Source organism: Geotrypetes seraphini, chromosome 1, assembly GCF_902459505.1.
Source record: "Geotrypetes seraphini chromosome 1, aGeoSer1.1, whole genome shotgun sequence".
Lineage (NCBI taxonomy): Eukaryota > Metazoa > Chordata > Amphibia > Gymnophiona > Dermophiidae > Geotrypetes > Geotrypetes seraphini.
In genome coordinates this window covers 469,675,648-469,698,613 of record NC_047084.1, presented here as the reverse complement: position 1 = coordinate 469,698,613, position 22,966 = coordinate 469,675,648, and the positions used below count along the sequence as shown (strand labels likewise).

Genomic DNA, 22,966 nt, shown 5'->3' with positions numbered 1-22,966 from the left:
TGTCTACTTGCAACCCGTTCTGAGCTTCTGGGAGAATGGGATAGAAATAGAAATAAATAAATAAAATAAATGTATTCCGACCTACTCAGAAGAGAAAACAGTTTCTTTTGTTAAGACCAGGTATTGCAGTTGGGGGCAACTTTTGTCCTGTGCTACCCTTGTAAGTGTGTTATGGTATATAAGGATAATAGATATGTTTTTTATGAACCACAGCAGCTTTCTAAATTTATATCTACTAAACTCATGTCCATACACGGGACACGTTCCCTCTGTAATTCCCTCTTCTGAACACTGTGTATAGATGTGTTTTTTTGTCCATTTTGTCATAACTACTGTAGATTGTAAGCTCTTTCGAGTAGAGACTGTCTTTTACATGTTTTGGTATACAGCGCTGTGTATGCCTGGAAGTACTATAGAAATCATAAGTAGTAATAGTAGCAGTGGCATATTGAGGGTGAGTGGCACCCGGGGGGATGGCACCCCTCCCCCACTCTCACCGTCATCTAAAATTAAACAGAATAAGGGCTCCACATTTAGACCCAGATTCTATAAAAGGTACCTATCAATTATTTAAAAGCTTAATTGGTGCTAATAACAAGCAATTAGCACTGTATAATTGGCTTAAATTAAAATTAATTGGACGGTAGGCGCCTAGTCCAAGGTGCTTACTGGGAAGTAGGTGTGACTAGGGGCGTATTATGGGCAAATCATTGGCGTGTTTTGCATGTAGGTGCCTGTTTTGGATTTAGGCACCAGTAAGCAACTAACTTAGGAGCCAGTATTTAGGACATGAAAATCCTGGCATAAATAGGTCACACTTACGTCTACTTTAGGCGTGATTCTATAAATGGTGCCTAACTTAAGATTGACATGTGATAAGCACTAGGATTACCAGACTCTTCCACCTCTTTCTGCCCCCAGATCTGCCTTGTTCCGCTCCCCTCCAGCCCCTCCCCATTCTGCCTCCAGCCCTGACCCCACAAAGCCTCATCTTTACTGTCCTCTGGGCCATGTCTGGAGGGCCTCCAAGAACATAAGAATTGCCGCTACTGGGTCAGACCAATGGTCCATCCTGCCCAGCAGTCCGCTCACGCAGCGGCCCCTAGGTCAAGACCAGTGCTCCAAATGAGTTCAGTCTCACCAGTTTAGCATGAACTTGTCCAATTTTGTCTTGAAACACTGGAGGGTGTTTTCCCCTATAACAGACGAAGAGTGTTCCAGTTTTCTACCACTCTCTGGGTGAAGTAGAATTTCCTTACGTTTGTACGGAATCTATCCCCTTTCAACTTTAGAGAGTGTCCTCTCTTTCTCCCTACCTTGGAAAGGGTGAACAGTTTGTCTTTCTCTACTAAGTCTATTCCAAGCATGTTCGGATTCATGTGACGTCATCTGTGCATGCTCAGAGGTAGAGAATGACACGGTGACAAAATTCATCACCGTTTCCATCCCCGCGGATAACCGCGGGAAATCATCTTCATGTCATTCTTTAAGGAGAGAGGGAAGAATCAGAGTATGAATGGCCGCAACCACTGACTCACAAGCTTTGCTTTGAAGAATGCTGGTGTAGAAGGACTGAAGTTGAAACAGACACTAGAGAATGACAGTCTCTTTTATCCAGAGCAGATATTGTGATGTCATAATGCCTCATTCCATCAGTGCCTAAGAGCCAATCACATCAGTGATGTCACAATGGCTTCATTATCCTTGGCTCACATAAGAATCAGAGTATGAATGGCCACAACTACTGACCCACAAGCTTTGCTTTGAAGAATGCTGGTGTAGAAGGACTGAGGTTGAAATAGACACTAGAAAATGACATGGGATTATTTCCCGTGGTTATCCGCGGGGACGGGAACGGTGACAAATTTTGTCACCGTGTCATTCTCTACTCAGAGGCCCTCCAGATGCGGCTGGGAGGTTGGGGCTTTCCATAACCCAGAGAAACTATTGGGTTTTGGAAAGTCTGTCCGAGCACTCAGACAGTCCTGTAAAAAGAGGACATGTCCAGGTTTTCCTGGACATCTGGTAACCCTAATAAGCATTCCTTGGCATCTATGTTTTAGGCCCTGTTTGTAGAATCGGAGTCTTACAATATATGTGAATTTTATAGAATACTCTGTTGCACATGTAACTGCCAACATCTAAGTGCTAACATTTACACCTGCCTTTTACATGGCATAAGTGGTAGAGTCTAAATGTTGGCGCATAAATGCTGCCTTAAGCTCTATGTTATAAAGGAGCCTGGTTACTCACAGGCCCTTATAAGATATCAATTTTAAAACAGAAAAACACCTCCAAAAAGGCACAAAACAGCAAATGAACTTTTTTTTTTGCAAAAAACATCCAAATCATTTTCAAAACTCATGTTTTTCTATGCAGTTCATCTAAATCTCAAGGGGGCATGTTGGAGGTGTATTTTGGGTGGGACTAAGGCAGGCTTATGATTTGCATGTTTTTTTTTAATGTTAATGGAACATTGTAAAAATGGTCAGGGCAAAGAATTGGACATTTTGGCTAGACCCGTTTTAAAAATGACTTGGTCCCCAAAAAGGTGTCCAAAGGGACCAGATAACTACTGGAGGAATAAAGGCAGTGGTCACAAACCCCCTTGCCACCTGCCAAAGACGTGAAAGTGACAGTACATTCCAGGCTTTATGGCCGCAGATATAATGGGCATTCCTTTTAGATCATAAGAACAAAAGAATAATCTTACTGGGTCAGACCAATGGTCCATCAAGCCTCTTATCATGGTGGCCAATCCAGGTCACTAGTACCTGGCCAAAACCCAAGGTGTAGCAATATTTCATGCTACCAATACAGGGGAATTTATATTTAGATCCTCTAAGCCTCTAAGAAACCTTGAGCCTCAGTCCCACCACTCCACAGCCTCAAAATACTATCATTGCGCTGAGCTTAACGTGGTCATTTCCTCACTGGCTCATTTCTATTTAATTTATCTTTTTAATTCTTTCCATTAGTTTAAAAGTGCCTTGTCCTTTTTCTATTTGCTACTATTTCCCTATTTCACTTACCCAGTTCACTCATTTCATAAATCTTCATAAAAGTTCATAAATATGTTATAGAGATATAAAATATATCCAAAAGACTTAGCTGTATTGTTTACTCCTTCTTTCTTCTTTACTGTTTTTTTAATTCTGACTTGTTCGGCTTGGGAGGGTTAGACCCGACACGTTTCGCCTACTGCTGTTTCAAGGATCCTCCCATAACCGCCCACAGTAATCCACCTCTTCCAAATTTTCAGTCAAAAATGGTTTCCCCCTAGTCTTTCTCAATAACAGACTATGGACTTTAACAGACTATGGAGTTTAGTGTCATCTGCACCTTTAATCACCTCACTCGTCGTTCCAATTTCCAGATCATTTATAAATAAGTTGAATAGCATCGGTCCCAGTACAGACCCCTGAGAAAAATGACTATTTAACCCTGCCCTCTGTTTTCTATCCGTAAGCAGGTCCTGGAATCTTATCTAATCTAGTATTTGTACGGCGCACATACCTGGTCTAGTGGTCTGTGCTTAGGACTGGAGAGAAGGGGACCCAGGTCCATATCTCACTATAATCGTACACATGTGGTGAAAAGTGTGAGCAGTGACATAGCAAGAGTGAGTGGCGCCCGGGGGCGGTGTTGCCCCTCCCCCACCCTCTTCTCTGGCCCTCCCACCCCTTCCCGCCCCCTGCCTCGCATGCGCCCTTTCCCTTTTTAACTTTCCAGGCGGGAGCAACATCACGAGCATACTGCCTGTGTCGTGTCGGCTATCTCTCTGATCTCAATCCCTAAGTGTGGGCCCGGAATTGACATCAGAGAGAGGCGACACTGACGCGGGCAGCAAGTTCGTAATTCTGTTCACGCAGAGAAAATTAAAGAGGTCTTAATATAAGCCCTACCCCAAAAATAAGCCCTAGTCCAGGGATTCGCTGGCAGTTCCACTTCCCTCCCTCTCATCTCTTGTGCAGCAGAATCCTTGAGTGAGCACTGCCCCCCCCCCGAGCACCCCCTCCATGCAGCCAAACCCACATCCTTCCCTCCCTCCGATCCAAACCCTGCCGACTGCGAACGAGCCCTAGTACATACCTTCCTAAGCAGCGTCAGGCCGGCAGCACTCTAAACAGGCTGCTTCGGCCTTGTCCGCCTGTGAATTCACTCTGCCATGTTACTGATGCTCGGGAGGGGGGTTGCTCATTCAAGGGATCTGCTGCACAAGGGATGGAAGGGAAGGGAAGCTGGGCAAGGGTTCTGCTGCATGAGGGATGGGAGGGAGGGAAGGATAGAAGCTGGGCAAAGGTCCTGCTGCATGAGTAATGGAAGGGAGGGGAAGAAAGATGCTGCACATGTGGGGGAGAAAAAGGAAAGAGGAAAAATTGAGGTGAAGGAGAGGAAGGGAGAGATGATCATGTACATACCCAAAAAATAGACCTAGTGCATTTTTTGGGCCTAAAATGAATATAAGACACTGTCTTATTTTGGGGGAAACACGGTATTTCTATAGGGTTCACCATACAATATAAGGGGGTTATGATGCGATTTGCACCTACGAGGGACCATTTATGTGAAGTTCACTGCAGTTCCCTTTAGGGTGACCCACAACTCTTCTGGAATGTCTGTGTGGCTAGTCTAGTAAGACTGCTGGCCCCCTTACATTCTAATGGCTTGCTTTTGTGTGTTTTTCCCTTGCATGATTTTTGTTTGAAAATGGCCCTTAAAGTAAGATGCACTGAGTGCAAAGACATCTAAAAATTTTGAACCCAAAAGATTGATTATTTATGGTTCAAAATTGGCCATATTTGACAGTGGAATTTCAGATTTTGTTTTGCAAAACATCCAACATTAGATTTAAATGTCATTTTGAATTGTATTTATAATATAGGCCCAACACAGCTGCTATTTTGGTTTCCCTAACTAGGCAACTTGTTATGAAATTACCCTTCAACTTATCTCTTTAGCATATTACAATATATTGCATTAGAATTCTCGCAAGCTAATTAATGCTTGTTAACACTCACAGTGCATGCTAATGGTGCTTTTTTTCACATGTTTATATTTATTAAGCAGTGCTTTTTAACACAAGAATATGAGTTGCCATTACTGAGACAGACTGCAGTTTCATCAAGCTTAGTATCCTGTTTCCAATAGTGGCCAACCCAGGTCACAAGTAGAGAATGACATGTTGACAGAATTCATCATAAATTCATCACAGAATTCATCACTGTTCATCACGAATAACCACGGGAAACCATCTCCATGTCATTCTTTAAGGAGAGAGGGAAGAATCAGAGTATAATTGGACACAACCACTGACCCTCAAGCCTTGCATTGAAGAATGCTGGTGTAGAAAGACTGAGATTGAGATAGACACTAAAGAATGAAGTCTCTGGTATCTAGAGCAGATATTGTGATGTCATAATTCCTCATTCCACAAATGCCTAAGAGCCAACCTCATCAGTGATGCCACAATGGGTTCATTATCCTTTACTTGGCCCACATAAGAGTATGAATGGGTACAGCCACTGACCCTCAAGCCTTGCATTAATGAATGTTGGTGTAGAAGGACTGAGGTTGAGATAGACACTGAAGAATGACACGGGATGGTTTGCTATGGTTATCTGCGGGGATGGGAACGGTGATAAATTCTGTCACCATGTCATTCTGTAGTCACAAGATCCCAAGGAGTAAAACGCACATCAATGTTTGTGTATGCACTAGCACACTTCAATACATTGATGTATAAATAAGAAAGGCACTATGGGCTTGATTCACTCAAGATTTTCCTCTATTTGTTTGTATGAAGAAAAGCCTAGTGAATTAGGCCTGTTGCATTCCTTCTCATTGAACATACAGACAGCTGCCTATAAGATTTGTTTTATATTGAAAACTAGTTGGCACACTCTTTTCACTGATTCTTATAAATAGATCAATTAACTATCCATTTTCTTTTGCAGTGAAATGTGCAGTAAACAAACCGTCTTTTTTTGCTGAAAGACTCTATTTGGCAATGAAGGTATAGTATCATGAACTCGTGAACACAAGGGAAGATGACTGTTACTCCTAAAGCAATTTTTTGTTGTTTACTAGATAGGAATAATTAACCGTATCTAGATGGTTATATTCCACAAAGTATCTTTTCTATGTTTATATGCTGATGAAAAAACCAATCTGATTTCACATATATATTTTGGATGTCATTTTAGATGACGTGTGTGTGTTACATATATAAATAGATATTTTAGAACATCACTAGTCACGTGCATAAAAACTACTGTCCCCTTAATTCTATAACAAGTACTGAAAATTGCACATGCAAATTTGGAATGTACTCCATTTGTGTGCACAATTTAATTGAATAACTAATAATGACAATTATTGGTATTAATTAGATTTACCCCTGGAGTGCTAAGGCCCAAATTCTGTAACCAGCGCCAAATATTTTGGAGGCACCCAACTAGATAGGCGCCTATCTAAACTGAATAATAAGCCCAATTAAGCTTTTTAATCAGCAATAATTGAAACTTAGGCGCCTATCAAGAAAAACGATTCTGTAACAAGGGACCTCTAAAAAATTTAGGCAGCCTTCAAAAAAATAGGCGCTATGCATGTTAGGCGTGGGCACGGCTACGTGTTGGGCGCCTTATTGCAGACTCACTGCTCTTAAGCGTGCTTAAGCGCTCGCATGGCCGCCTAACTTTTAGTTGTGCTTAGAGCTGGCCTATTTATTGGGCACCTCCAAAATAGGTGCCACTCAGCGCGAGTCACTAAACAGCACCCAATTGTACTTGAGTCGCACTGAACGGTGCCCATCTCGGCGCTTAACTATTGGGCGCTTCTTCTAGAATTTGCCCTTAAATGCTAACTGCTCCACTCATAAGAATTCCTATGAGTGTTGGAGCAGTATTGGAACATTTAGCACCCTGGGCCACATTAGAAACCGTAAAAGAGGGCCTTGATTTGCTGGGCATTACTCTACTTTAAGCGTGTTGTCATAGAATAAGAAATCATAGGAGGCACCAGGAAAAAAATCAAAAATAGCCAAATACGAAATAATACTTCTTTAGCAACAAATCCTTATTTCATATATCATATAGCAATTTTCTCACACCGAAGGGCCTCAGAACGTCACAATAAAGCATTTAGATAATGTAGCTAGTGTGGTAGCACTCCTCACTGGAACCTTTGAATCGGCGTGTATTATTTTTAACTTTTTATATATCTCTTATAGCTTTGTTTTCTTTTAAAGTGACAGTGCTTACACCTAAAACATTTGAATACTTTGATAATAATTTAAATAATTGAGTTTAAAGTGATGCAATAATGTTTTGAAGCTAAGTTTCACTTTAAACTCTTTTTAAGACTAAGGCATAATTCATGGACACATTTTTAATGTTTAATGTACTAGGATCGAAAAAAAAGAGCTCTTTCAGGCAGTCACCTTGATTCATATGCTGTTTAGATAAGTTTTGCGTTCTTATTTATTTTCCACTTGCACTTTTTGATATATATATATTTTTTTTGTGCTTGCATTATTTAGACTTTTCTAAAAAGCGGGGTCGGCAACATGGACTGTTTGCAAAATATTTATTGAGTGGACTGATCCTGAATATTAATTCCATTCTTTATTGCAGTTTATGGGTACAGGAGAATGGTAAAAAAATTGTAAGAAATATTATGATGCATGGAGCGGACTCATTTGAGTACTAAACTTAAACACCATTCTGAGCTAAACTGCTTTTCGTCACTCAGAGCAGTTGCCCTGTACTGAATTCTCTTATTAATATGAGTCAAAACCATTCAATATTATTTTGTATTCATCTCAGTACTATAATTTTATGAAAAGTATTTTTAAAAATCCCTAAGCTTTCATTCAGGATCGATCCACATGAATTTCTTTTCCTAGTGTGAGACATCTTTATTTTGCCAGTTTTTTACACAGTTATACTAGATTTACCGACAGCTTTTTGGTTTTTGTATTAACGTACTATGATGACATCTTCATTTCCAACAGGGATCTGGAACTAATAATAGGGCATTGATCAGAACTATGGTTTCTCGGTCTGAGATTGACATGAATGAAATTAAAGGTTGTTTCAAGAAGGAGTATGGCAAATCCCTTCGCCAGGCTATTCTGGTATGCTGTTTTTTTGTTGTGTTTTTTTTTTTTTAATTAAATATTTGCTATCTAATGAAAAGGATTATCTGCAAAACAGAAAAGTTATTACCTTATTGATATTTACAGTTTTCTCTGCTACCAAATGAACTTTGTACAAGATGATCAAGATGTGAAAGGCCATTTTCAATATTTATTTATTAAAAAAATTATACTGTATACCGCATACTATGCGGTTTCCATATCACAAAGAAAAATAAAGAGGAACCAGAGCAAGAATCCACAAACACAACACTTATATCCTCCAGTTCAAATGCTGAAGCTAAAGCTCAAAGCTTAACTATTTTATACTTAAAGCATACAGTTGAAGCACATATGCAGGGGAATTTGCCTCAGAAGCTACCAGGCAGTCATTGCTCCAGAACTTGGAAGGAGAACCCAAATTCCTCATCGGTTAACCTTCAATATTCTATCATAGGCAACCCTGCTGTGCCAACTATAATGGTAAGGTGATTAAATATTAATCTAACAAAGTGCAAGCCACACTTATCTGTTGCTTCATGGCAGACAGGCTTGATAATGTGGTGCAGGCACTAGTGAAAACTTCCTCTCCAAACAGCCGACGAAGGCATACATTTCATGATTGCAAAATCATTTCTTCAGGGCTCTAAGGAAACACAAAAACAGAATCATAAGAACACAAAATTCAAAAACAATGTCCTATATCATTATCAGAATTAAAGCTTCCTAAACCTGCAGTTTACTAATGCTGAGAGTCTCACATTCTGAGGTGGGAACAACATTGGATTTTTCAACTAAAATCAATACAACCCCATGGTTTAAATGCTTCAATTGATTGGATTCATTTTTACTAAATTATACCTGGTTATTTTTAGCTTTTAGCTTTTTTATGCACTGCCACTATTCCTTTAAATCTGTTCTGGGTATGCTGGTCACATGACAGGGAGGACCTGAAAGAAATATAACCAACACGGAACGATAAGTATGTTATATAAGTTTACCCTACTTAAAAGTGAGAGCGGAAGACCCCTCCATAACTGCAACTGATTCACAAGAGCTTGGCCAAATTCTATAACTTGGCACCTAACTTTTGGGAAAGCCCATGACCTGCCCATGTCCATGCCCCTGCCCCTCCCGTCACCACACCCTTTTTTGATTGTGCACAGAAAAAGTTAAGTGCCAAGATATAAATCAACAGGGGAGATGTGCACACAACTTCAAACGGGCACACATTAGCATCAATTAAGTGGCCATTTGTAACCAAGTACCTCATTAAGTTGCAAGCGGATCTTGAATCTGCATGCAAATTCTGGCACCTAAGGCTCTGCACCATTAGTCTCCAACCTTTTTCATGTAAAGAGCCACCTTAGTGATTAGCCATAGAAAAGGATCTGGGTATCATCGTAGACAATACGATGAAACCTTCCGCCCAATGTGTGGCGGTGGCCAAGAAAGCAAACAGGATGCTGGGAATTATTTAAAAAGGGTTGGTTAACAAGACTAAGAATGTTATAATGCCCTTATATTGCTCCATGGTGCGACCTCATCAAGTTTCAAGTTTCAAGTTTACCTTTATTTGATGAATCGCTTATCACAGTACCTAAGCGATGTACAATTAAAAACCATCAGGGTGTGGTAATACATTTAGTTTCTAATAATCAATTAAAAGACAGACATACATTTAGTTTATAAAAATCACTTAAAAAAAAAAACAAAAAAAACGACAAAGATTGACGAACATGAAGGGGTGGGAAGAAAGGGAAGAAGTTACAATTTTGTTATTTATAAAGGTTTAAACATTCAAGGGTAGAGCACATTAGGTAGACATGGGTTGAGATGGAATAGAAGAGAATGGAAAACTTAAAAAGACTATGTTTTATAGATCAAATGCGTCCTGAAATAAATATGTTTTTAAAATTTTCTTAAACGCAACAAGGTCTTTTTCGATTTTGATAAAATTTGGAAGGGAGTTCCACAGTGTAGGCGCTTTTACGGAGAATATATCATTGCGTCTGGTGCCTATGATTCTTAATGAAGGGACTGAAAGCAAATTTAAAGAAGAAGATCTTAAGGAACGAGCAGATTTGTATGGGATAATCAATTTTGCAATAAATTGGGGTTCGTTGAAGCATAATGTTTTGTAAACCAAAAATAATATTTTAAAGGTAATTCGGTGGGTTATAGGAAGCCAGTGAGATTTAATGAGTAAGGGGGTGACATGATCGAATTTCTTCGCATTGAATATTAATTTTACTGCTGTATTTTGGATGATTTGGAGACGTCTATTTTCTTTTTGAGTTATGTTAATAAAGAGAGCATTGCAATAGTCCAGTTTGGAAATAATAAGAGAGTGAATTAAAATATTAAGTGATTTAGCTTCCAGAAAAGTAGAAATTGAGCGTAAGAGACGTAATCTGTAGAAACAGGATTTAACTATTGCACTGATATGGTCATGAAAAGATAGATCAACATCAATTATTACGCCGAGGATTTTCAACTTAGATACTGATTCTAGTGGAATGTTATCAAGAATGAATGGTGTTTTTTGAAATATGTCTCCTTTCCAGTTGAAAAGCATGGTTTTTGTTTTTTGGGTATTTAAAGCCAGTTTGTTATTATTTAACCAGGTTTTTATTTTTTCTAATTTATCAGTGATAGTTTTTATTTCTTCGGTGTTTTCTGGATTGAGAGGGTGCAATAGTTGAATATCATCAGCGTATGAAAATGTTGTGAATCCTAGTGACTGTGACATGGTGATAAGTGGGGATAAAAAAATGTTAAATAGTAGAGGGGATAATATTGATCCTTGTGGAACTCCGGAAGATAAAGAAAAGTTTTCAGAATAGGACTCATTAAATTTAACTCTCGAGATTCGGTTTGAAAGAAAGGATGTTAACCACTGTAAGACTTGGCCATCAATCCCTAGTGATTGCAGACGATTAAGGAGAATTTCATGATCTATGGTATCGAAGGCTGCGGATAGATCTAAAGAAAAAAGTGCTACGGATTTATGATGGTCAAGAAAGTAATGAATGTTTGTAACTAGACCAATCTGGAGTATTGCATTCAATTCTGGACTCCTTATCTCAAGAAAGATATAGTGATGCTAGAAAAGGTTCAAAGAAGAACAACCAAGATGATAAAGGGGATGGAACTCCTCTCATATGAGGAAAGACTAAAATGGTTAGGGCTCTTCAGCTTGGAAAAGAGATAGCTGAGGGAAGATATGATTGAAGTCTACCACATCCTGAGTGGAGTAGAATGGGTAAAAGTACCGTATTTGCCGGCGTATAAGATGACTTTTCAGTACCTTAAAATCCTCCCCAAAGTCGGGGGTCGTCTTATACGCCGGGTACTGTTTACATGCCCTTACTTTACATGCCCTAACATCTCCTTCCTTACCTCCTTACGGTGCTTACGGTACTAGTAAACCTGCCGGGACATCAGCGGGGCCATGGCGGGACATCAGTGTGACAAGGGTGCCATCTCCTTCATCCTGCGCAGCGGGAAGCAGCGGCGCCCTGGCCCCACCCCTTTTCTCTTTACTACGTCTCTCGCACATGCGGCCATGTATGGAGTCTAGCCCTTAAGGAAGTTGCGGGGGCGAACAGGAGGCTTTTGAAGGCTTTTAAAGGGAAACTGTCATGCCAGCAAACTTGCTAGGGACTTGCCCGGCACTTGCTCTCTCCCTCTATGTGTTATCTTCCTTCTATCATTGACAGTTTCAGTTTGGTTAACAGTTTAGAAAACAAATAGCATGGCAGCTCCCATGGGTTTATTGTTCTATTCAGCTTTAGTGAATTAATTAAAATTGTTGAAATAAATTCTGATGTTCTTTTAAGTTTTATTTGTTGTGCAGAAGGTGTGCGGAAGAAGGGGTAGTCTTATATGGCGAGTATATAACAAACTCTATATTTTAACTGTAAAAGTTGGGGGATCATCTTATTCGCCCAGTCGTCTTATACGCCGGCAAATACGGTAGATCAATTTTTCACTCCATCAAAAATTACAAAGACTAGGGGACACTCGATGAAGTTACAGGGAAATACTTTTAAAACCAATAGGAGGAAATATTTTTTCACTCAGAGAATAGTTAAGCTCTGGAACACACTGTCAGAGATTGTGGTAAAAGCAGATAGTGTTGCTGGTTTTAAGAAAAGTTTGGACAAGTTCTTGGAGGAAAAGTCTATAGTCTGTTATTGAGAAAGACATGGGGGAAGCCACTGCTTGCTCTGGATCGGTAGCATGGAATATTGCTACTCCTTGGGTTTTGGCCACGTACTAGTGACCTGGATTGGCCACCATAAGAATGGGCTATTGGGCTTGATGGACCATTGGTCTGACCCAGTAAGACTATTCTTATGTGTGAATACGAGAAAGCCCTGAGGGCCACCAAAAGATTTCAAGCTTACAGATACTATTAATTTTGTAAACCACCTTCACCTGTTTGTTCAGACTGGGTATTAAATATTAAAAATGAATGTTAATATTGATTCAACAACGCTTCAAGGATATATTTTAAAAACTCACTTTATTTTGGATTGCAAACAGTAGCAAATTCCATAAATGAGACACTTGAGAAACACACTTAAGAGATTGTTTGCATTTACTATATTAAGTGAGCAAGATTGAAATGAACTCATTTACAGGATTTGATGAGCATTTCACCCACTATTTGAGAGCTGCCAGGAAGGACTTCAGGGACCGTATGCAGCCCTGGGGCCGCAAATTAGAGACCACTGCTCTGCACTATACTCATATATAAAATCCAGATCAGATGTCTATGTGTGTCTATTTTACCGTTTGCCTTGTTCACGTGTTGTTACCATTGGTTGTTAGTACATGTGAGAAATGCCACAGTGACATGTATTAACAGTTGATGTCGTCACACTTCACTATATAGTATAAACCCTAATAATGTGTTGCAATTCATTTTCTGTTTGTGTTCTTTTGTCTTCATAGGATGAAACTAAAGGAGATTATGAGACCATCCTCTTGGCTCTGTGTGGACCTGATAACTAACCGACATATTCTGATGCAGCTCCAGCTTTACCATGAAAGATATTTACAGTATATGTACTTCAGCTTTTTAGGACCCCTCCCCCCTCCCCCCCGACAATTACAGGTTTTAGAATAAAGATGATCTTTACACACGTTGTAAACTATTGACACTCTAGGTGAAAATTGTAGTGTCCTGATTTTTACTAAAGGCTCCTTTTATCAAGGAGCGCTATGGGGGTTAGCGCGTCGGACATTTCATCACGCGCTAACCCCCGCGGCAGCTTAAAATCCTAACGCCCCGTGAATGGATGCGTTAGGTACTAGCGCAGCAGGCAGTTTAACGCGTGGTATAACGCGCGTTAAAATCGCTGCTGCGCCTTTGTAAAAGGACCCCTAAATATATTTCTACTGTTACATATGCTTTGGTTCTGTTGAAACTAAAAACAGACATTCTTAGTTCATCTGTTATGGACTTGGGCCTGATGTGTCTGTGATCCTGCAAATGGCGCTGTGGCGTGATTGACACGTGAATGGCACCACTTTTATAGGCGGCCACTGATAGTGGCACCATTTACAGAATCCGTTCCTTGGAGTCAGAATAAGAATCAAGCAGAGAGTCCTTTGGTATTCTTTTGTAAAAAAAAAAAAAAGATAAAATGCATTTATAAGATGGCAATCAGACAAATGCATAAATAAGCTATAACTCTTATCTTGATTTTATGCAGATTGCAAAATATTCTCTATGTTTCCCTTTGCCATTAATGTAGTGTTAGGGTTATTTACACCAAAACAAAGCAAGCAAGATATATCCCAGGCACCAGCTGAAGTTAAATGCCAGCCATGGCATTTATCTTGATCCATATGTTCAGCAATTAGCTGCTCTGAATATATGGATAGTGTGATGACTGTGCTGGCATTACCCCTCTAATTCTATATATGGGCACAAGATCAATTTAATTGAGTGAGGTAATTAGCTCCAATAATTGGGCACTAACAATCAATCATTGGCGCTAATTGACACTCATTTGAATTTACGCATGCATCTTTGTAGTCAGTATTCTATAAAGTTGCAGATCCAAAAAGGGGGCATGGCCATGGGAGGGGCGTGGGCAGGTCAAGGCCATTCCTACAATTTGCACGCTGTGCTCCAGAATACGGGAGATCTGCACCTAATTTAGGTGTGAGGATCTACTTCAGGTTTCAGCTGGTGTAAATTCATTTTGGGCCCAGATCCCTACACTAAAAATAGCACCCAACTTTGAACATTTTTTTATAGCACAGCATTGAGGCCAATATTCTATAAATGGTGCATTGAGTTAGGCGCCGGTAAGTGCCTAGCAAGTGGAAAAGGCCGTTAAAAAAAGATTAAAAACAATTTTAAAAGAAAAATGTAGGTACCTACTGGCACCTAAAAAATGGCCAAATACTATAAATCTGGGATAATGCTAACCACATGGGTGATACGTAGGACAAATACTAGTTATGAGATCACCCGCTCTATTTTTCAATAGAACTAACTACATATAGTGTAGACAGTAGTGCTCAGAACCATTCAGATAGTATAAGAAGATCACAGCGGGGTGAATCCCCCCAAAATAGTGTCTTCAATGTTCAATCATTGCACTTCAAAACTTGAATCGGTGAAAACTCTAATTATTAGAGGTACAGCAAGTAGGGAAGAACAACAGATCACATAAATTTGAAAACCTTTACGTGTGGGTTCTTTGAGGAAGCCTGGTCTGGCGAAACATGTCAGAACCTGGAAGATTCAGATTCACCAAGATGAGTACCTAGCAATTTTTTGCATTCTTTCACATTTCTAATAATTAGAGTTTTCACCGATTCAAGTTTTGAAGTGCAATGATCGAACATTGAAGACACTATTTTCAGGGGATTCACCCCGCTGTGATCTTCTTATACCACCTGAATGGTTCTGAGCACTACTGTCTACACTATATGTAGTTAGTTCTATTGAAAAATAGAGCGGGTGATCTCATAACTAGTACTTAAAAAATGGCGCCTGCATTGCGGCTACAGAAACGCTTTACGATGCCTAATACCACTGTATGCGTGTCTAATGTCAGAAGTGGCGTTATTCATCATGAAGTGCCTCTGTAGCCGTGATTCACGTGAAAGGTTGGTCTGGAAAATGCAGGCCTTGAAAAGCCTGGCCTACATTTCCGCTGCCTACCTTTCACGAAACCACGATTCCATAAATGGTGCCGTTATGTGATCGACACGTGATTGGCGGCCATTTCTCAGGCAGCTGCTGTTTATAGAATCCAGCCCTTGGTGCCTTTTTTGTATGCCCAAATTTGGACACCATTTATAGAGTTTAGCCCAATTGTTTAGGATTTCTACAGCTTCTACAGATAATGACTGAATATCTCTGTAGTTTTCTTACTCACCTTTGCCCCATCCAAACCCAGCCCTTTTTTATTTGGATAGTAGTGGACTGTTTTGCAATTTAAAGGGAGAAGTTATCAAAGTGGGCTACCATTAAGATGGGCTATTTTACCATCACTTGTGCTTTTTTGCTAGTCCCATTTTTTGCAGTGAGACCTAGTTACTAAAAACCCAGGTTGACAATAAAATAGCCCATCTTAATGTTAGCCCAAATGGTTATTTCACTCCCTAAATGACCTGGTATTATCCATATAACTTCAGAAAATATAAGAATAGGCCAACTTTGCATTTGCAAACTTGAAAATCAGCTTGCGTGCTTCTAAGTAACGGTAAAAGTACTTTCCAGCTTTTGAAATAATATTACAAATCATTAAAAAGGACCAAACCTTGTATTTGTATCATCCATAATCATCTTAATGTAGAAACAATTTGTTACCTTGTGATACTCTTGCATCCTTGATTGTGATGAGACATATTATGTGTACCTATAGAAAGGTAGCGCCTTTGGCCTGGCTGCCCTGAGTAGGCCCACACTTACTTTCATTAGCCAAGCAGGGCCAGGCCTGGCTAGTACCTGGGTGGGAGACCACCTGGGAATACTAGGCACAGTAGGCCAAGGGGCCCCATGTTGGACAGCAGCAATATAGTAGAGATGTACATTGCACAGGAGAAGGCAATGGCAAACCACTCCTGTACTCTGCTGTGAAACATCACAGGGTGGACTCCTACTGTGCATGTTGCCATGAGTCAGTGGCTAACTCAATGGCATGATCCATCCATAGAAAGGTGGAGTTGCAGACTTTCCTTTGAAGCAATTGATTTCCAAATGGTACTTTGTATATTATAAGGTCTGGCATATGTCATAGCATTTCAAATAAAAATCTGTCTAGGGTCAAATGTGTTGATTCTTTCAGCAATAAGTTTCAGGAAGGCTCTCTGATTTGCATATCTATATAAAAAAGTCATTAAAACTTGTTTGTGCCTATAGGTACATACTTTAAAAACCCTATCCATGTTTCAAACATCTAAATCAGAGTTGTTCAACGTTCGTCCTCAAGGGCACAATCCGGTTGGGTTTTCAGGATTTCCCTAATGAATTTGCATGGAAATAGATCTCGTGCATATTCATTTAGGAAATCCTGAACACCCGACCTGGTGAGGGACTAGGTTGGACAGCCCTGGTCTAAATCCTGATTTTATAAAGCCTGGATATACGTGTCTAAATGTTAAAAATGTGCATATGGCAAGGGATGTGGTCTGGATATGTTTGACTGGGAATAGAGCAGGGCCAAAGATATCTGTGTATTCTCCTTTTCCCAAAGAGTATTACACGTCTATGTCCACAAAAATGGATATCAGGACATGCAGGTTCTAGAAAAGCATTTGTTTTGTGTAGTGCTCCTTTTGAGAAATTAGGGAGGTCACCCCATATTCTTTCAGTATTTCTTCTGCACCCCAAGTGCTACCAACCAAAGATAGTGGGCTTTGTCAGAGCATCAGAAAGCATAGATGTGTATGTTTGTAAAATGGCTAATATAGACATGTATGCAGGTACATAAATGTATATGTTCTGAAAAAGCATATACGTACAGTCAGACCTCGGTTTGCGAGTAACGCAGTTTGCGAGTGTTTTGCAAGATGAGCAAAACACTTGAGCAGACTTTAACTTTCAAACCGAGCATTGACTCAATAAGCGAGCATGTCACCCCACCCTGGGAACCGGCTTCTCTTCCCCCGCGACTCACCCCCAAACCCTTACCTCCAGCGGACACCGGCATGCACCAACCCACAGGACATATGTGTGCCGGTGCTACGGGGCCTTGAGCATCTGAGCATGCTCAAAGCCTTCTGGCTCAGGTGCGAGCCAGAAGGCCTTGAGCTTGCGCAGATGCTCAAGGCCCCGCAGCAACCCAGCATAGAACGCCAGTGGCAGGCTCTTTCAGCACCGGCACACGTATGTCCTGTGGATTGGTGCGTGCCCGTGTCCGCTGGAGGTAAGGGTTTGGGGATGGGCTGCGGGGGGAAAGAAGCCTGTTCCTGGGGTGAGGTGGAAGCGAGCAGCACCAGTGGCCTCGAAAGTGGGGGGGGGGGGGGGGGGGTCTGTTTTTGGGATGTGGAACGAATCATCCGAGTTTCCCTTACTTCCTATGGGGAAACTTGCTTTCATATACGAGCGCTTTGGTTTACGAGCATGCTTCTGGAACGAATTATGCTCGCAAACCAAGGTACCACTGTATACAGTATATCAGTATATACAGTATATGCTGTCAAGTTGTGCTGGTTTATAACATTAACATTTCTGAAATGGATGTTCCTGCCACATGTAACCAGCACATAAAAGTCCATTTCAACATTAAACTTAGAACAGGCTCTACGCTGATAGATGCTGTTCTAAAATACTAGTGGAACTTGAGACATCTCAGCCACTGTTATCTCTTAGCTAGGGTTATCAGACATCTGGATTTCCCCGGACATGTCCTCATTTTCAAGGACATGTCCGGAGAATTGGACGGCTTTTCAAAACCTGGCATTTTCTCTGGGTTTTGAAAGGTTTCCTCCAAATCGCTTCGGGCAGGAGGTCAGACAGCTGAGGGCGGGACTGGAGTGGGGCTAAGGCAGGATTGGGTGCGGGACTGGGGTGTAATGGGGTGTGGATGGGTGGAACTGGGCGGGCCTGGGGGTCTGGATTTTACTAAAGTAAAGTCTGTTAATCCTGCTCTTAGCTGAGCGTGAGTTGTCCAACTGTATTTCTGCCACTAAGGGGCGGTGCTTCAATATTGCGTCTTTTATCTTCAGGGACAGGCAGGCAGTGGCGTACATAGGGTATGTGGCACCCGGGGCCCATCATTTTTTGACATCCCCCCCATACAAAAAAATTTTTTTGTAATAACCATGAAATGAAATAAATGGTCATAATAGAAACAGGCAGTGAAAATTTTCTTTTATTGAACCTCATATATGGAACCATTATTCCAAACATAACATAAATTATGTCTGAATTGTCATGACATCAGAAGTACATATGGAGTAGTTGCAGGTGATGCTTGGGACAGTTCTGATTGTGTTAGTTCGGTTTATGTGTTTTTTGAATAGAAGGGTTTTTATTTCTTTTTTGAAGGTTTTGTAGTCTGTGATCGAGGTCAATAGGTTGTAGAGTTGGGGGTTGAGTGTTGCAGCTCGAGTGGCTAGGAGGTTGTCATACAGTTTTTTTTCTTTTGACGATTTTGGTTGGAGGGTATGTGAATGGTGCCTGAGTTCTCCTATGTCTGGTTGAGGTGGATTGAATTATTTAGCTGAAGAAATTAGTTAAATCCCCCCCCCCCCCATTCCACACACATTAATTCTCTTCCATTTTTGTTCCCATTCTAAAAAACACTGTTAAATTCCCAGAAAAAATGCATTAAAATAAGAAGTGAAAACAAAGGCCCCTACAGATGAGAACATAACATAAGAATAGCCTAACTGGGTCAGACCAATGATCCATCATGCCCAGTACCCATTCTCATGGTAACCAATCCAGGTCACTAGTACCTGGTCAAAACCCAAAGAGTAGCAACATTCCATGCTACTGATCCAGGGCAAGCAGACACTTCTCCCATGTCTTAATAACAGACTATGGACTTTTCCTCCAGGAATTTGTCCAAACCTTTCTTAAAATCAGCAATGCTATCTGCTTTTACCATAACTTCTGGCCACTTCATTTTTAAGCTTAGATCTTTCCTTTCAAACAGAGACCTTGCTAGATGTCAAATACAGAAAGAACAAGGTAACTTCACAAGGACTTAGCTGTGCAGGAAATGTGAATCTCCTCATACACCCACCATATAGTGCAAAAATGTGCAAAGGTCTGGTTTTTTTCTTTCGATCACTACATAGCCTAATGCCACACAAGCAGCGCTGTTACAAACATATTCTGAAGGTCAATGCTAAGGTTAACAAAGTTTCCTTCCTTGGACCACAAGGAGATACTGACAAACCACTGGAAGACATCCCAAAACAACTACCCAGGCACAACACCCAAAGACCGACTCAGTGTGTGAACCAATTGAATGGAGTGGACTAACTGGGGGGTGGAAATGGGCCCAGAGTTTTTTCAGCAGAATTTCCCAGACCGGGTAGGCCAGCAATGCTTATAAACTATATAAAACACATTATTATATTTTCTTATAAAGCACATATTTTAATTGAACTCTCCGACATCCTCAGCCTTGCCATTAACAAAAATAGAAGGAAGAAAAGTTCCCGTTTCCTGCTGTCTCATGTCCTTGGCCTATACAATATTTTTCTTCTGCAGACCCTTCAAAAGTCTGACCAAATCCTCGTTTCACTTGCATTATAAAGTACTGAGGATGCCATCTCTCCCCAATCCCAGGTCCTAAAGTCTAAGACAGTAGCGCAAACTAGTGCTGCCCGATTCAAGAAAAAAAAAAAAAAATTTCGATTCGATTCAGCCTATTGAATTAGTTTTTCGATTCAACTTTCCTGCCCAATTGGGTGTTTTTTTTTGTTTTTTTCAAACATCCTGGTGGGTTTATTTTACAGCTTTTTCATTCCCCTTTGGCTTCTCCTAACCACACTGGCGCTGTGGTGTAAATAAAATAAAGAAACAAAAAGGACTTTTCCTCTCTCTGTTAAATCCTAGCTCACGTTTGCAGTCTAACACCAGCTCTGGCAGGATACACATTTCAAATCTGACATATTGTAATCACAAAATAGAAAATATAATTAGCTTTTCTACCTTTTGTTGTCTGGTTATTTTTCAAATCTTGTTGGTCCAAGGCTCTGGTTGTCTTCTGATAACTTGCTTGCCAGGGTCTCCTTCTTCCTTCTTTCTGCATGCTAACCATCCATCTGCCATCTCTGTCCTCCCCGTTTCCCTTCCCTCCCCAGGAGTTCTGGTATCTTTCCTTTTTTTGTCTCCTTTCACAGATCCATCTTTTCTTAACTACCCTTTCATCCAGCATCTCTCCCTCCTTCCCCACCACCCCAGGGTCCACCATCTCTCCCTTTCTTTTCCCAACTACCCTCCTATCCAGTATCTCTATCCCACTCTCCACACCATCCCTTGTGTCCAACTTCTCTCCCTTTCTGTTCCTTCCCTCCCTAAAAACCATGGTCCATCATCTCTCTCCCTCTTCTCTATTTTCAGACCCATTATTTCTTCCCAGCATATGCGCGTCTCTTTGAACCCCCCATTCCCTCCGTGTACTTCTACATTAGGGCCCCCCTCCCTGAAGGTCCGTCCCCCCCTTAAAGGTCTGCATCACACCCCTGAAGGCCTGTCCCCACCCCCGAAGGTCTGTACCCCCCCAAAGGCCTGTCTCCCCCTTGAAGGCCTGTCCCCCCCTTGAAGGCCTGCCTGCCTGATCCCCTTGAAGGCCTATCCCCCCCTTGAAGGCCTGTTCCCCCCCTTGAAGGCCTGCCTGTCTGTCCCCCTTGAAGGCCTATTCCCCCTTTGAAGGCCTGTCCCCCCCTTGAAGGCCTGCCTGCCTGTCCCCCCCTTGAAGGCCTGCCTGCCTGTCCCCCTGGCCTGCCTGCCTGCCTGTCACCCCTTCCCCCTTGAAGGCCTGCCTGCCTGCCTGTCGCCCCTCCCCTTGAAGGCCTGCCTGCCTGTCCCCCCCCCTTGAAGGCCTGCCTGCCTGTCCTCCTGGCCTGCCTGCCTTCCTGTCACCTCCCTCCCCCTTGAAGGCCTGCCTGCCTTCCTGTCCCCCCTCCCCTTGAAGGCCTGCCTGCCTGTCCCCCTGGCCTGCCTGCCAGCCTGTCACCCCCCCCTTGGAGGCCTGCCTGCCTGTCCTCCCCCCTTGAAGGCCTGCCTGTCACCCCCCCCCCTTGAAGGCCTAACTGGCAGCCTGTCACCCCCCCCCCTTGAAGGCCTGCCTGCCTGTCCCCCTGGCCTGCCTGCCAGCCTGTCACCCCCCCCTTGAAGGCCTGCCTGCCTGTCCTCCCCCCTTGAAGGCCTGCCTGTCACCCCCCCCCTTGAAGGCCTAACTGGCAGCCTGTCCCCCCCCCCCCCTTGAAGGCCTGCCTGCCTGTCCCCCTGGCCTGCCTGCCAGCCTGTCACCCCCCCCTTGAAGGCCTGCCTGCCTGTCCCCCCCTTTGAAGGCCTGCCTGCCAGCCTGTCACCCCTCCCTTGAAGGCCTGCCTGGCTGCCTGTCCCCCCCCCTTGAAGGCCTGCCTGCCTATCCCCCTGGCCTGCCTTTCACCCCCCCTTGAAGGCCTGCCTGCCAGCCTGTCACTCCCCTTTGAAGGCCTGCCTGTCCCCCCTTGAAGGCCTTCCTGCCTGCCCGCCCCACCCTGAAGGCCTGATGTCCCGACCCACCCCAAAGGACCGCTCGCCCCCCTGGCCTCCCCGCACCACCTACGGAGAGAAGCAGCCTGCAGCAGGATCGCGATGCCAGCGATCCCTGCGCTGCTTCGAAGCTGCTTCCTCCGCCGTGGTCCCGCCACTCCTCTGACGTCAGAGGAGGGGGCGGGACCGCAGCAGAGGAAGCAGCTCCGAAGCAGCGCAGGGATCGTTGGCATCGCGATCCCGCTGCAGGCTGCTTCTCCACTGCAAACGGTGCGGGGGGGGGGGAATCTGGATGTTGGGGGGCAGGAAACTGGATGCCAAGGCCGGGAGCACCCCCTCAGGGCTTGCACAAGGGGCGGACCGCTCCCCCCCACCCCCCCATTGGTACGCTACTGCAGGCAGGTACCCTGGAGTCCTTCAGAACTTCCCTGTCTCTCACTATTGAAAATATGATAGTGAAATGGTGCCCTCCACTAGCAGGACTATAGATGGAGGACTCCCGCTCAGCTTAGAGGGAACAGTGATACCAACCTAGACATCTCAATTACAACTTGCATATCCTTTCTAAAATGCTGCTCATAACCCTTTATAGACGTGGAAGGACATTTTTTTAAAATTCTTTATTCATTATATTTTTGAGGCATGATTGACAGACTGTTTTCTTGCTGATAACATTGACCTAGATTGTTGGTCACTCCTGCCTGATTGTTGTATGCTTTAAAATGTCAATAAAAATGATTGAACTAAAAAAATTCTTTATTCATTTTCAAACTAAAAACAGCGCTTACAAGAAATCATACAAGTACTTTGAAAAATAGCACTTACTTCCATCAGTAAAATACATATGAATAATTTCCCCCCTCCCCCCTGATTCCAATGCATTCAAAACAATCATAGAATAGTATTTACAGATCATTAATAAGTCAGTCCCTGTGTATTCGTCTTCTCCCACCCCCCTTTCCCTGGATGTGAAAATCAGAACCATAAGTATAGGGAAACACCATTCAATTAGAATTAATGAAAATGGTCAATAGACCCCATATCCGTCTAAACCATTTGTTACCCCCTTGCTCAAAAATCATTTTTTCGTGTCTGTATGATAAACATAACGAGTGCCACCAAAAAGTAAAATT

General features: G+C 42.3%; 1 protein-coding gene across 1 annotated transcript in view; it reads left to right on the top strand.

The window, feature by feature from the left end:
• LOC117350289 (annexin A1-like) overlaps positions 1–13,842 on the top strand; it is a 78,020-nt gene extending 64,178 nt beyond the window's left edge. Inside the window, exons 11-13 of the mRNA XM_033924522.1 lie at positions 5,958–6,016; positions 8,015–8,137; positions 13,100–13,842. Coding sequence (XP_033780413.1) covers positions 5,958–6,016; positions 8,015–8,137; positions 13,100–13,159 — 242 coding nt within the window. The 3' untranslated portion in view covers positions 13,160–13,842. The remainder of the gene's footprint in view (positions 1–5,957; positions 6,017–8,014; positions 8,138–13,099) is intronic.
• The last annotated feature ends 9,124 nt before the right edge of the window (positions 13,843–22,966 follow it).